We start from the raw sequence: 15,894 nt of genomic DNA, 5'->3' as shown, positions 1-15,894 counted from the left end.
GAGAGGTATCTATATCCGGAGGAAGCATCTACCAAGGCGTCGATACTTGGGAGTGGGTAAGGATCTTTGGGACAGGCTTTGTTGAGGTCGGTGTAGTCGGTGCACATTCGCCACTTCCCATTTGATTTTTTCACCAAGACGACGTTAGCTAGCCATAGTGGGTACTTGACTTCTCTTATGAATCTTGCCTCCAGTAGTGCTTGTACTTGTTCTTCCACAGCTTGGGATCGTTCTGGCCCAAGTTTTCTTCGTCTCTGCTGTACCGGCCGAGATCCTGGATAGACCGCCAACTTGTGACTCATTAACTTGGGGTCTATGCCTGGCATGTCTGCGGATTTCTATGCGAAGAGATCGACATTATCTCGTAAGAACTGTACTAGTAATTCTTTTGCGTATCCCTTCAGGATCGTGCCAATATTAGTTGTTTTGTCCGAGGTATCCCCGATCTGAACTTTCTCTATTTCTCCTTTGGGTTGTGGACGGAGTTCTTCACGTCTCTGAACTCCACCAAGCTCAATTGTATGGAACTCTTCTCCTCTACCTCTGAGGTTTAGACTTTCATTATAACAGCGGCATGCCATCTTTTGATCTGCTTTTATCGTAGCTATCCTTTCTGTAGTTGGGAATTTCATGCATAGATGTGGAGTCGAGACTATTGCGCCGAGTTGATTTAGTGTTGTCCGACCTATTAGGGCATTGTAGGCTGAACTCACGTCGACCACAATGTAGTCTATCTTGAGTGTTCTGGATTGGTTCCCTTTTCCGAAGGTTGTATGTAGTGACATGTATCCCAGTGGTTGTACTGGGGTATCTCCCAGTCCGAACAGGCTGTTCGGGTATGCTCTAAGCTCCTTTTCTTCTAAGCTGAGTTTGTCGAAGGCAGTTTTGAATAAGATGTCGGCAGAACTCCCTTGGTCTTTTAATGTGCGGTGGAGATTGGCGTTTGCCAGTATGATGGTGATGACCATGGGATCGTTGTGTCCTGAGATGATACCGGATGCGTCTTCTTTGGTGAACGTGATTGCAGGGATGTCGGGTGCTTCCTCCTTCCCTTCGACATGATATACTTCTTTGAGATATCTTTTGCAGGATGATTTGGAGATTCCACCTCCTGCAAATCCTTCGTGTATCATATGGACATGTCTTTCTGGCGTACGAGGTGATCGCTCAGCTCGTCCGACGTCTTCATCTCTTCGTCTTTTTCTTTGTTCATCATCTCGGGTGGCTAGATACCGATTTAGTTTTCCTTCCCTTACTAACTTTTCTATGATGTTTTTTAAGTCGAAGCACTCGTTGGTGGAATGTCCTCGGACCCGATGATATTCACAGTATCCGTTCCGATTTTCTCCTTCTTTTTTGCCTTTGAGTGGTCGAGCTGGGGGTATCTTTTCTGTGTTACAGACTTCTTTGTAAATATCCACAAGGGACACCCGAAGAGGGGTGTAATTATGATACTTTTTAATTTTTTCGCCTGTTCGATCTTCCTTCTTCTTGGATTCTTTATCTTTATCTCGGTAGGTGAAACCGGATTTCGAGGCTTCTCCAAGTCGAGAATTTTCTTCCATGTTAATGTACTTCTCAGCCCGCTCTTGTACCTCATCTAGGGATGTGGGATATTTTTTTGATATAGATTGGCTGAAGGGTCCTTCTCGTAGGCCGTTGATGAGGCCCATGACGGCAGCCTCTGTTGGTAAGCTTTGTATGTCTAGACACGTTTTGATGAATCTTTCTATGTAGTTGCGGAGACTTTCCCGATCTCCTTGCTTGATACCTAGTAGACTGGGGGCGTGCTTAGCCTTGTCTTTTTGGATGGAGAATCTGGCCAAGAATTTTTTGGCCAGGTCGTCAAAGTTGGAGATGGACTTTGGAGGTAGGTTGTCGAACCATCTAATTTCTGTCTTCGTGAGAGTCGTTGGAAAAGCTTTGCAGCGAATGGCGTCTGAGGCGTCGGTGAGGTACATTCTGCTTCTGAAGTTGCTGAGGTGATGGTTGGGATCTGTAGTGCCATCATACAAAGTCATATCCAGAAGTTTGAAGTCTTTAGGGATTTTAGTCTTCATGATTTCCCTAATGAATGGATCCTGATCTTTGCGAGAGTTGTCTTCAGGGGTTGTCCGGGTAGTCTTTGCTTTGAGATCGGCTTCAAATTGTAGAAGTTTATCTTCTAATTCTCGACGTCGCCTTACCTCTCTTTGTAGATCCTTGCCGACTTCTTGCTGGTACTAGCTTTCTTTTTCGAGTTGCTTTAGGCGATCTTGAAGTGCTTCTATTACTCCCGGATGTGATGAGTTTTTGTCTCCGTTAGATTCTGGAGTGTCTTTTGGTGTGGCACCCGTGTTTTTGTGCGGCGTTCTGTCCTCTAAATTTGAGTTGTGGTCGTTATCCTGTTTGTCCGCCATGGTGATGAGATGACTTCCAGGTTCCGCGGCAACGGCGCCAATGTTTCGAGGGTTACCTGAAACTGTAGGTCGATCTCGGATGAGATCTTCTGTACTGGTCGGAGATGACATGTTTGGCTGGCTGGTGGCGGCCGGAGCTGTTGTGTCCGACTTGTTGGCTGACTTCTGATCCTTGGTCACCGGAGGGTGGGGGGTACCTGCAAGAGACTCCGATGCTTAAGTTAGCACGGATATTAAGCAGGTTTATTGTAGAATCAGAGTATGAGATATACCTGGGTGCTCCAGTGTATTTATAGTAGTGTGGGCTGACCTTTCCGATAAGATAAGTTAGTTATCTTATCTTATCTTATCTTTGGATGGGGTCAGCTTATCTTCAAGGGAATCGCCTTTATCTCTTTAGGCTTGGACTGCCTTTGGATTTGGGTCATGTTCCTCTATTTGGGCCCTTTATTGGGCTTTCCTGTCGATTTGGCCGACCTCTTTGAGAAGAGGTCGGGTAGCCTGATTTGAAGAGGTCGGTTGCTTTGTTGCCAATCATCCCAGGTCGGATAGCTCGACTCAGGCTGTGAACAGAAGGATTCTGCCACCGCCACCATATATGGTTTCAAGAGTGGTACTCTGCTCAAATTTTCTGTTATACTTAAAATGCTTTTAGATCTACCAGTTTACTTAATTTGTAATAGTCTACTTATGTAGTTGTAATTTTCTTTTCAGTGTTTATTTATTGTGTTTTTTTTATCATGTTTTGCATCTTAGACTAAGTTTGTTACCGAATTTTGATATGTATATTGTTATTTATTTTTTGTTTAAATTCTCTCTCTCTCTCTCTCTCTCTCTCTCTCTCTCTCATGTATTTTGGTTATAAGTTGTCCCGATTTTCCTGTTAATTAAAATTAAGTTAGCAGCTAATGATATAAATTGTTCTATCACTATATTGCGATACCTTAATCTCATATGTAAAATTTTTCATGCTCTTTCTGAGCCATATATGTTTACCATTGTGTTTTATGACTTTATAATTTACGCAGGTTTAATTACTCTGTTGGTCCCTATAATTTCGTGAAATTTTCAAATAGGTCCCTATACTTTTTTTCTTTTTAATCGGGTCCCTGCACCAATTTTTTTTTTCAATTAGGTCCCTCTTGGTAGTAATTAGCTTAATTGTATAGGGACCCAACTAAAAAAAAATTTGGTGTAAGGACTCAAATAAAAGGAAAAAAAGTATAGGGACTCAATTAAAAATAAAAATTTGGTGCAAGGACTCAATTAAAAGGAAAAAAAGTATACGGACCTAATTAAAAATTTCGCAAAACTATAGGGACCAACAGAATAATTAAACCATTTACACATGAACAAAAGATTCTTTGACATTGAAAGGTCTATGAGTGACAACCATTTATGTATTTCTTCAAGTGTAATTTATGTCCTTATGAATGTAAAATAGTTAATGGGTTCTTTCTGAGGTATAATGATTTTTTTTAAAGGTATTCATTTCAGTGGAGGTCTTATTTATGAGTACTTTCTTGAAATGAAATTATTAAGTTTATCTATGTTTAATGATTATAAGATTATACATGTTTATCTCTCATTTCTATAGCATTGATTTGATTTTCTATCAATCCTAAATAACTGTTATTAATTTTTCTTATGCAAATATTTTATAGTAGTTAAACCTCTCAGTGCTTTAATATATTAATAACTTTTACTCTTATTATATTTAGACCACAAAATTAACAATTATATGCTTTATCCACTTACATGATTATTATGATGTTTGACAAATATTTTACTTTTGTCTTTTTTTTTTTTCATTTTTGCACGTTACCTTGATTAGAGGAGTGATATTAGTTTTTACTTTATGTAGATAATAAAACTCCATTTTGTGTATTCCTTTGAACTTACCCATTTATTCGTACATGTCACATCTTTCTATAGTTTTATTAGTTTATTCTTAGCTTTATGAGTATTTTTTTGTTTTATTCTTATATTCTTATATACCTTTTCATATAAGTGTTTTTGTTGCAGTCTATGATTTTGCATTCAATTTCGTTATATACATTTTATCACATTAACATGTGTTTATAATGCACAGTTACAATGAAATACATTTTTTTTACATGTAGCTTTACCACATTACCTAATCTTTATATTTAAGAGAAATTCACCTTGATTTTATCCAAAACATAGTTTTTTGTATAAAATAGTTTTGGTTAATGTTCAAGTTGGAACTCTAATGAGTTCACTCTCTATTTTTAATTTTCTTAATAAGGTATATTTATTTTTAGATAGCAGTTATTATAGTTAATATATTTTTCACATCACAAATAACTCTGACTATTAGTATTACATGAGTAAAAGTTTAATACAACATTTTTAGATGACATGTTGGAGTTCATTATATTTATGCGTCAATATTTTTAAATCCTTTTTATTAAGTAATATTATCTTTTTTTAACATTTATTTATTCATAAATCTTATCTTGCTCTTTTGTTGAACTTCCCAGCCTTTTCAAATTCAATTGATTTTTGCACTACTTTATGCCAATCATTACCTCTTCTGATGTGCTTCTAACCAATTGGAGTTCTGACCAGTAGTAATTTCTAAACTTAACATAATGCTTATTTGCTGTAACAGATAATCCACCAGTAATTTTACATTGAGTGCAATAAAGGATAATGAAGTCTTGCATTTTTTTATTATTACAATTCACATTTTTCAGAATCAAGTAGTTATCTTAGGTCTAAGTATTATGCATGTTCATGATATCAAATAGATATAATCATGTTTTATTTGCAGTGTTATTTACTCAATCATTTTGCTTGGTGAAATTTACGCTTTCTGTATACAAATATAGTTTTCTTTAGTTTTATGAGTTTATTTAAAAAACCTTTGGTGTCCCTTACAAGTTAACGTGAATTCAGTCGGTTTCCTTCACAATATAAATCCATATAAGTTTTCTACACTTCAAAATATGTAACATTATTATCCATTTTACTTTGGCATAAGCAGTAAAGTTTGCTTTGAAACAATCCTATTTATTACTGATCTGCATTACTATTTTTTATTTCATTTATTGTTCTGCACCAAGTTTTCTTTCTATTACTTTGCTCATTTCCAATTCTTCCAGTAGTAAGCATTGTGTCAATGGCTAACACCAATGTGGCACCTATCCAAGAATTGCATGCTAGAGGATTCTACTTGAACATCGACCCCTTTTCGGTAATTGAATCCCCTTTAATGAGACCTTTACTTGATTCAGTTGCATTTATGATTTATTTAGACTTTTGTTTTAAAAGTTGTTTTTCAGCTCTTTAGTGATTGTTTTTAAATTTTATGTTTGTAGTCACTGCATGGGATTCCAAGCCTTTTTTATAGAGAATACAAGAATTTTTTTTATGATACCATTATTCTATTTGATGAACATGACAATCAAGTTGAGTTGCGTATCCTTAGGGGTGAATCTAGTGCTTACATTATAGATGGAATGCAGAATATCATTGAGATATATGGTATTGGATTCGGAGGTTCTTTGAAGATAACATATGTTTGCAGAAAGTTCTTTTATATTCTTAGTGTGAGGGATGACTTGATGTTAAGGATGGTTGCCTTGAAACGTAGCTACAAAGGTTATTTGCATGCTACTGTTACTGACAAGGGTAAGGATAAATTGCCTGACAATGAAGACCAGATTTTTATGAGCAATGTTATAGCTGCATTCAAAAAGAAAAAAAATCTAAGATCTCTAATCTTTCTAATCTACCTCCTTCCCCTGATTGCAATTTGATGGAGACAGAACAATCTCATCAACATGCCCAGAGTAGTCCATGTGACGTTGTTAACAATGGCAATCAGGTTGTTCAGGAAATTCCATTATACACCATGGAATCAGATCAGTTTATTGGTTTTGTTATACCAATCAAATTCCATGACTTTTTTTCAAAGAATTTCAATGAACATGTTGTATTTCTCCCTAACCATCCACTATGTGATGCTACTCTCAACCGGCCAACTTTTTTTGAGTTTCTCCCTAACCCTAGCCATATCAGCCTTTCTTTGTTTCCCATGTGTGTGTTCTTGATGTCAATGATATCCAGTCTGTTCTTTAGAAAGCGTTCATTTAAGCATTTTAAATTATCTCTTTTTTGTTATCAATTTTTTTAATCATCATTAATTCTCCATCAGGTTTTGCCTCCTGAGTTTGCAAAGAAGGCATTTCCTTCTCAATTTGATTATGTAAGATTGTGTCAGAAGGGTGGCTATGCTTACAACATGGTGCTCAGATGGACAAACAAAGAGAAGTCATATTATGAAGTTTTAATGACCAGGGCTTGGCGTGCATTTGTTAGGAATAATTTATTAAGTGTAGGTAGCAAGCTTAAGTTCATGGTTTCAGCAGAAGATGAGAGAGTCATGTATGCAGAGATTATAAAAAACTAAGTATTGTTTAGCATTATCTATTTCTAAACCTTGATAATTTTTTTTTCCTTATTGTCCATGTTAGGTCATTTTTGTTTAGTTGATGAATATATCATGTCATTGATTTAATCCCATAATATTTTGGTTGTATGGTTAGATATGCAAGTACCATGTTATGATTTCATGGTACCTAAGTATCTAGACATGATTTTTTTTAAGCTTCTCTAGTTATGTAAAAAAAATTATGCATCCATCAATGTAATGATTAATTATAATGTTAAGTGCTTGAAGTAAGATACACTGTTCATTTATTTATATTATTCTTCCTGTGCTTATTAATTCTATTTAAGTTTTTTATTTTGTTTTTATTTTTGGGATTCTTTATGTTACAATCAAGCTTTACAAGTTTTTAATGACCAGCTCGTGATATAACTTTTAAGCTGATACATTCAATGTATTTACTGGTTGTTGTTCCATATATAGTTGGTGCATGGGTTATATAAATTTTTTAACATTTTGATGATCATTAGCTACATTATAGCTTTAATAACTTATTTGATCCTTTTTATGGATTTAATTGTTATTTTCATTTTCTACCACTGACCTATTCACCTTTATGCGGTATCATTTTTTCTTCTGTTGTATAATTATGGCTTACGCTGATTTCTTGCCTTTTTATATATTATTATGCCCTTCAATATTTGTTCTAACTTTATTTTTTTCACTTTATTTAACTGTACTCATGCAATTTAAATATAACCAATAAATTGTAGCCTACATGCTAGGTTGTGTGTTTTCCTCCATTCACCATCCATTAGGCGTGTATTTCTTGATTATTGCTATCACATGCAACGTAACCATAGAGGTCCATTTAGAGAGGTTATACAAACATATTATATGTCTATATTATTGTCACTTTCTTTCATTCTATAGTCCATTTCCAGTTGTGTATCTCAGTTTTATGTGATATGTTGTCATTGTAATTTCAATTTCTTATTAGTTTGGTATGTCTGAGTTCTTTTTTTTTTGTTCCCCTCATTAGCTATCATTTTCTATATTCAATGAATTCATTAACGATTCTCTAAAATTTTTATCATCCAATGTATTCATCATATATCTAGCAAACTTATATTTGTTAGAAATGGAAGACACATATTATCAGATTTCTCCTAAGCTTGCAAGGCTCAATAGGAGTCTCATTAGAAGGCAGAAGAGGGCTAAAAACGTGGCATTTGAAGGTTAGATAGTATGCTTCTTTTCGAATTTATCACAAACAATCATTATGTGCTCTTTTTATTTTCTTACGATTTAGCCTTTCGATTTAATAGGATGTTTTGAATTTATGAAAGTTGCTTATAGCCAAATATTACCTATGAAGAGGAATTCTACAACAAATCATTCACCTATATTGTGCGACAAGAAAAACATATTTCAATCCACTCAGAATTATGACGGTGCCTCTACTTCAATACATCGTTATGATGTTTGTCTTTGTGATGGGCAAAACAGAACACCTCTATCTGACAAGACTAATGGTCTGGATTTTTAAATTTCATTCCATTTGATTTTTTTTACTAATGTTTATTTAAATTACGTCTATATGTGATTTTTTTCTATTTAATTATTAACTGAAATATCATATTAGCTCAACATTCTGCTGTATCCATTAATACATGTAGAGGTCAAACTCATGGTAAGGAGAATCATTCTCTGAAGCAGAATGTTATTTCTAACCCCGGAGCCAATGCGGAGACTATTTTGGTTCCATCTGCCAATTTAGATGCTGAAACAAGTTACATGTATATTCAACAGACATAAAATTATTCATGTAGTTATTTTGAAGCAGTTATCCCACATCATTTATGTGTTATTATTATATTTATTTTTGTTCTGAAGAGTTTCTTTTTACTATTGATTCAGTTGTTCATTCCGTATGAATTTAGGAGCAAACGTCCTTTGATTCCACCTTCAAAGACGTTGATTCATCTTGCTGGGACTACCCGTAATTTGTTTAACGAATCCCAATTAGACATCGATCATTCAGCAGCTTATTCAGTTGAAATTTCTTCCCAAGAAGTTCGAGATGACTTCTAAGGTATTTTACACCTTTTATATTTTTTCAAATTATTTAGAGTAATGCTATTTACTTATATACAAGGTACAATTATTATGTAACAATATATCTATGTATATAGTCATTGATGGATATGACATTGCTATAGATGATGCCTTCATACCCGAATCAGATATAGTGGATACAATTGGTAATGATTTTATTTTCTATTATATAGCTTATATATTATGTCTTAATTAAATATTTGATTTTATTGTTCTATTCCCTTAGGACATAGCTTAGAAACATTAATTGTATTTGATAATTATAAATACATGTGTCATTTAAGGATTAGTTGGTCTACTGAATTAATATCATCCTCTCTCATATTTTCATGCCTAAATTAAGCTTTAAAATTTTAATCACATTATTCAAATTTTTCTCTAAAAATAGTAAGTCAATTTAATTTTTGACTTAAAGCATATTTAATTTTTTGTTGCTTTCACTGTTACAACATAATATCTATATATTATTTGTAAAATTATTTTTTCACTCAAGCATATGTATTTTTTTTATTTTTTTACCCTTCTTTTACTATTACAATGTAACATCTATAACAGACAAGGTAGGTGTGAGTAGATAAATTGAGAGAGTACATTCAACAAATTAAACAAAAAAATTATAAAACTCTATTTTTTAGCAAGTACAAATGGATAAGAATCTCTAGCTTTTAAATAGTATTTCTGTGTATCTTTGGTTTGCTTTATCAAATCATAAGACAGATTAATTAAAAATTTTTTAAAACAGAGGAGCATATAACAAAGAAAGTAAATTAGATAGGTTGAGGAATTACAATGTGAATAGGAAATGCTAGAAACGATGTACTCCACTGCATTCTTAATTTTCTTATCTGTACGTATAAGAAAATATGAAGAAGAAATAAAGAAAAATAATGTAAAAGGTCAATTAACATTCTGATTATTTTTAGTTTTCAGATTTAGCACTAATAATTTTAGAGGATAATTTTGAACAAAAGTTTATAAAAATTATTAATGTGTTTCTTAAAGGCATATGATAACAAAATCCTTAAATATTTTAGAGGTCTTATTTATTTGTTTATCTCTTTCATAATATACAGGACATGTTTTTCAACATTCTGATCATGATCAGCTTGAAGAAAACGAGGAAGGTTTATAGCCTTACCCTTTACAATTGTTTAGGATTATTTTTATTAATTTATATATATGTTTCTTTAACTTTTTTTTCTATTTTCTGCATAAAATTTTTGCATGTTATTCTTCTATAGATTATTGGGATGCGGGTGATCCTATTTTTTGCTGTCTATTTTGCAATGCCAACATGTGGGATAAAGAGAGGTTAACCAGAACTAATGGGCATGCTACAGCACATTTTGGTCTTTGTTGTATGGATGGAAAGGTTGAATTGCCTATTCTTAAATCAGCTCCTGATATTTTACAAAATCTTCACTTTAAGCATGATGAGACATCGAGGTTCTTTAAGAAGAAAATTCGACTATTCAATTCTTTGTTTTCATTCACATCCATGGCTGGTAAAATGAACAACAACATAAACAATGGATCTGCCCCTCCGACATTTTTACTTAGCGGTTAGAATTACCATGCTATTGGTAGCTTTCTTCCGTTAGTGAATAATATCCCAAAGTTTTCTCAGCTATATATATATATGATACTGATAATGAAGTCGAGAATCGAATTAAAGCTGTTCGGTAAGTTTAGTTTTCTAAATTTTATTAACCTTTTTTAATAATTTTATACTACAAGTATTTTTTGTGCAGCGAAATATGTCTAATTCAGTTATAAATATTAAATAGGCAATCTGATGATATCACCGATGTGGAAAGGGTTATTGTAGCTCAACTTAAAACTATGCTTGATATTCACAACCCATTAGCAAGGACGTTTCGATATGCTCGAGATCGGTTTAAAGATTTTAATCCTCCTCACATAAGAATTAAGTTGATTAGAAGAAGGGATAGTGATGGAAGGCGTTATAATTTGCCAACAGTATCTGAGGTTGCAGTTATCATATTGGGTGATATTGATGAGTCCTCTTTGGAAAGGGATATAATAGTTGAGTCACATTCTAGCCAGTTAAAAAGGATTGATGTTCTTCACCCACAATACCTTGCTTTGCAGTATCCTTTATTGTTTCCATATGCGGAGGACGGATATAGAGTTGGAATTGAAACTTCCTTTCATTACAATATTGATGGTTCAAAGAAGAGGAAAACTATCAGCATGAGGGAGTTCTTTGCCTATCACTTGGAGATGAGGTCTCAAGATTCTCCTATTTCGTTACATTCTGCTAGACTTTTCCAACAATTCTTGGTTGATGCATATACAATGGTTGAGGTTGAACGATTGAGCTTTATTAGATTTAACCAGCCAAAGTTAAGGATTGAAGATACAAGGCCTTACATGAGTCATTCGTAAGTGGCGAAGCTAACACCGTTGCCACTGGGCAGTGTATTATTCTTCCTAGCACATTTACCGGTGGTCCTAGGTACATGTTTAACAACTGCAAGGATGCTTTTGCTATTTGCAAATATGCTGGATATCCTAGCTTCTTTATTACAATTACTTCCAATCCTGACTGGGATGAGGTTAAGAGATTGCTTCACGGTTCTTCTTTATCACCCCAAGATCGTCCAGATATTGTATCAAGGATATTCAAGATTAAGCTTAATCATTTAATAAGAGATTTTAAAAGCAGTATTCCTTTTGGCAAAATTGTTGGATGTAAGATATATTTTAGAAGTTCATTTTTATTACATGTTATACGTACAAATTGTCAAATTTGTTCTAACTCTATTTTTTTCTAATTATTTCAGATGTATGCACTGTTGAATTTCAGAAGAGGGGTTTACCCCATGCACACATATTGTTATTCATTCATTCTCTAGACAAGCCAAAGTCTCCATAAGATATTGATAAGTTTATTTCTGCTGAGATACCTGATAAGCATCATAGACCAAAGTTGTATGCTGCTGTTGAGAGATTCATGGTACATGGTCCTTGCAGTCGACATAACAAAAAGAGTCCGTGCATGGTACAGGGCCACTGTTCAAAGTTTTTCCTAAGCCATTTAGGTCACGTACTGTTATTGATAAAGTCGGGTTCCCCAAGTATAAGAGACTAGACAATGGTCGAACGTTAACAAAGAGGAATGTTATCATTGATAATTCATTCATTGTACCATACAATCATTATTTGTTGCTGAGGTATGGCTGTCATATAAATGTTGAGTATACATGCCAAACTTCTGCTATCAAGTATCTATTTAAATATGTGCACAAGGGTAATGATCGTGTAACTGCTTCTTTCTATCAATCTGCCGAGGACTCAATGTCTGGACATGTAGTGGATGAAATAAAAAAACTATTATGACTGTCGTTATATATCCTCATGCGAGGCAGCTTGGAGATTATTTGGTTATGACATTCAAATTAAAGAACCTGCTGTTATTAGGTTGCTTTTTCACCTCCTTGAAGATCATCCTGTAATTTTTAGAGATCATGATAATATTCAAGTTGTTCTGAATCGTGTAGAAGGAAAGTTGACCAAATTATTGGCATGGTTCCTTGCTAATAATGTGTATCCCTTTGCCAGGTCCTTGACCTATAGTGAGTTCCCGAACAAGTTTGTATGGAAAGATGATGTTTCCATCTGGGTCCCACGAAAACAGGGTTTTTTTATTGGCCGGTCAACTCATGTCCCTAGGGGGAATGGTGAAGATTATTATTCGAGACTTTTACTTAACATACAGAAAGGATGCAGAAGTTTCATTGATATTAGGACCGTCGAAGGTGTTGTTTATGACACATTCAAAGAAGCATGTTATGCATTAGGTCTTCTTCAAGATGACAAGGAGTTTATTGATGCTATTTTGGAAGCAAGTTCATGGGCATCTGGTTCGTATGTTCGTGATCTCTTTGTTATTCTTCTTATATCTAATAACATATCTTGCCCTGAAGTAGTTTGGTAGTCATGCTATCAGCAATTATCCGAAGACATACTATACTTGCAGAGAAGGATTCACCATTCTGATGGTTTGTGTTTATTTTTTTACACTATTATTTATCACTATCTCATATAATTATGCAGTTGTGTTAACTTTTCTTGGTTTTCTTCTTCGGTGATTACCATTTTGTTATAAATTTTATAGATTTAGTATTAGCTGATGATCAGATTTTAAACTTAACATTGATGAAACTTGAGGAATGATTACAAGCTAATGGTAGATCTTTGAAAGAATTTTCTACGTTGCCTTATCCCGATATACAAGCGATTGATGGTATTGAGGATCGGTTGATAATGGATGAGTTGAATTTTGATAGAATTTTACTCCATCAAGAGTTGAATGATGCTTTGCAATCTATGAATAATGAAGAGAGCTATGCATATCATACAATACTTGATGCTGTGAACATGGATCGTGGCAGATTTACTTTGTTTATGTGTATGGTGGTACTGGCAAGACATTCCTTTGGCGTACGCTTTCTGCTTCATTAAGGTATGAGGGAAAGATTGTTCTAAATGTTGCATTAAGTGGTATTGCTTCACTACTTCTCCCCAATGAACGCACTACTCATTCAAACTTTAAGATACCTCTAAACATTAACGAGGATTCAGTTTGCAACATTAAACAAGGTTCATCTCTTGCTAAGTTGGTTTCCATAGCTAGTTTGATTATATGGGATGAAGCTCCAATGTTGAACAAATACTATTATAAGGCATTGGACAAGTCACTGAAGGATATCCTAAGATATGAATGATCTTACAAGCCGAACATGGCTTTTGCAGGTAAGGTTGTTGTACTAGGTGGTGACTTTCGACATATTCTTCCAGTCATACCGATGGGATCACGTCAAGATATTGTTCAAGCTTCCATTAATTCATCTTACCTCTGGGATCATTGCTCAGTCTTTAATTTAACAAGGAATATGCGTTTAGCATCTTCTGATATTTCCGAAGATAATAGTGAAGTTAACGAATTTGCCAAGTGGCTTATCCAGATTGGTGATGGATTCACCGGTGATTCTACAGATGGTGAATCAAAAGTTTTAATTCCGGATGACATGCTCATAAATGATACTGAAGATGGTTTTACAGAGTTGGTACATTTTGTCTATCCAAATATTGTTTCTAACTTGAACCACACTGATTACTTCAAGAAACGTTCGATTCTTGCTCCCACATTAGAAGTTGTAAATGAGGTGAACAACAGTATTATGAGTCGACTACCTGGAGAACAGAAAGTTTATCTTAGTTCTGATTCTCTATGTGTTGAAGAAGGTAATATGGAGTCTGAGTTAGACACATTTTCACCTGATGTTTTGTGTAACACCCTAATTACCATAAGCCTTACCTCGCGTCGTAAAGCAAAGATTAATCAAAGGTTATGACAGTTCTAAGCTCATACATATAATATATAGAAAGAAATAATATATTCTAGAAGCTCGATGAAAGATATAGCTCAAGTAGGCAAACAATTAATTCAAGTAGGCAATTAGACATGTTATACAAATAGGCAAACAATTACAAGTCGGAAAAGCATACAAACAAATAGAAGATGCACATGATGAATGTCTGTCCTATTGACTGTGATATCAAATTGTCGGTTCAACTGCCAACCCGACACATCTCCATGGAGATGTCGCCCTTCGGAATCATCATTGGGATCCCCCGAGATATGGTGCTCGGAACACTGTCCAGGATTTTGTGCCTGCACACTCTATTGATTCGAAGGGATGCGAGCGGGATACTCTTGCCACGGACCTCACATCTCAACGCAAATGGGACGAACCACCGCCCTTACGCCACCGCCGCTACCTCGACAGGCGGGATCCCACCGCCGTCCTTGCCGGGCGCATAGCGTCTCAACAATCTTAGTATAAAACAATATTTTCAGTATATCATGGATTCATCATTTCATTCCGATTCCTTGACTCATCTCAACCATTGACAATTCAACATTTCCATTCCGAACACAGTAGTTCGTCACTTTCTCAATTTACTTTCAATAATCATCAATTCATTACTCTTCCTTCTCTCTCGACCAAATCCATCCTCAGTACACCAGAAACCTAAGCCTCCGTTCGCTAACCTTTCGAAATAACTACCAATTAATTCCACTTAAGACTTTTTCCATATTTTGATATCCAAAAATAAGCCCAACAATCTTAAAAAGGTGTCACAGAAGTTTACAAGCTCGTTGGAAAGGTGAAATAGTTGAAAACAAAGTTTTAATTGGAAAACAGGGCATGTGCGTACGCACAGGGGTGTGCGTGCGCATGCCCAGGGAGATTTTAAAATGTGTGCGTACGCACAGATACCAAATTTTGCAATTCTGTTCGCTTGCACAAGGCATGCTAGCGCCCCCAACAGAACGCACCTTCCAACGTGTGAGTGCGCACAGGTTGTAATACTTCATTGGTTATGTGCGTGCACAGGTTGTGCTAGCGCTCTCAACAGAAGGCTTTTCCCTGTGTGTGCATATGCACAAGGTTGTGCATGCGCACACAAACCAGAAATCACAAAATTCTGCAATGTTGCAGAATTTCAGATTTTGACACCAAACTTTCCACAATCATATCTTTTTCTACCAAATTCGGATTTTCACAAAATTTAAACCATTTTAAAGCTTGTTCAATCCCCCTTTCATTTGATATAAAATACATTGAAGTATGGTAGTTCAAGATATGATTCATGGAAGTTCACCAAAATTTCAATCTTACCAAAAGTTCACAAAATCTCAATTTTCCACAATACTCAACAAAATCAAACTAAAGTCCTTCCAACTCCAATTTACATCAAAATCTACCCTTTATGTCACATTCCACCAATTTATACCAAGTTTTCCTTCACATTACATCATTCTCAACCATCAAACATCAAGTATATAATCACTAAAATCAAACCTCCACCAACACATTCACCAATCATCATTCTATCACTTTCAATCTTCATCATCAATTCTCATTC

At 34.8% G+C, this 15,894-nt stretch overlaps 1 protein-coding gene across 1 annotated transcript; it reads left to right on the top strand.

Annotated features, from left to right (window-relative positions):
* Positions 1-5,544: 5,544 nt before the first annotated feature.
* LOC140180546 (uncharacterized) lies at positions 5,545-13,685 on the top strand. Its single transcript, XM_072221769.1, has 14 exons — positions 5,545-5,619; positions 5,744-6,103; positions 6,583-6,812; positions 8,496-8,615; positions 8,760-8,818; positions 9,012-9,080; positions 10,008-10,058; positions 10,176-10,496; positions 10,592-10,616; positions 10,722-11,339; positions 11,414-11,649; positions 11,966-12,267; positions 12,323-12,883; positions 13,353-13,685. The coding sequence occupies exons 1-14, from the start codon at positions 5,545-5,547 to the stop codon at positions 13,683-13,685; spliced, it is 3,360 nt and encodes a 1,119-aa protein (XP_072077870.1).
* Positions 13,686-15,894: the final 2,209 nt, after the last annotated feature.

Source organism: Arachis hypogaea, chromosome 17, assembly GCF_003086295.3.
Source record: "Arachis hypogaea cultivar Tifrunner chromosome 17, arahy.Tifrunner.gnm2.J5K5, whole genome shotgun sequence".
NCBI lineage: Eukaryota > Viridiplantae > Streptophyta > Magnoliopsida > Fabales > Fabaceae > Arachis > Arachis hypogaea.
This window is presented reverse-complemented; position numbering and strand designations above follow the sequence as displayed.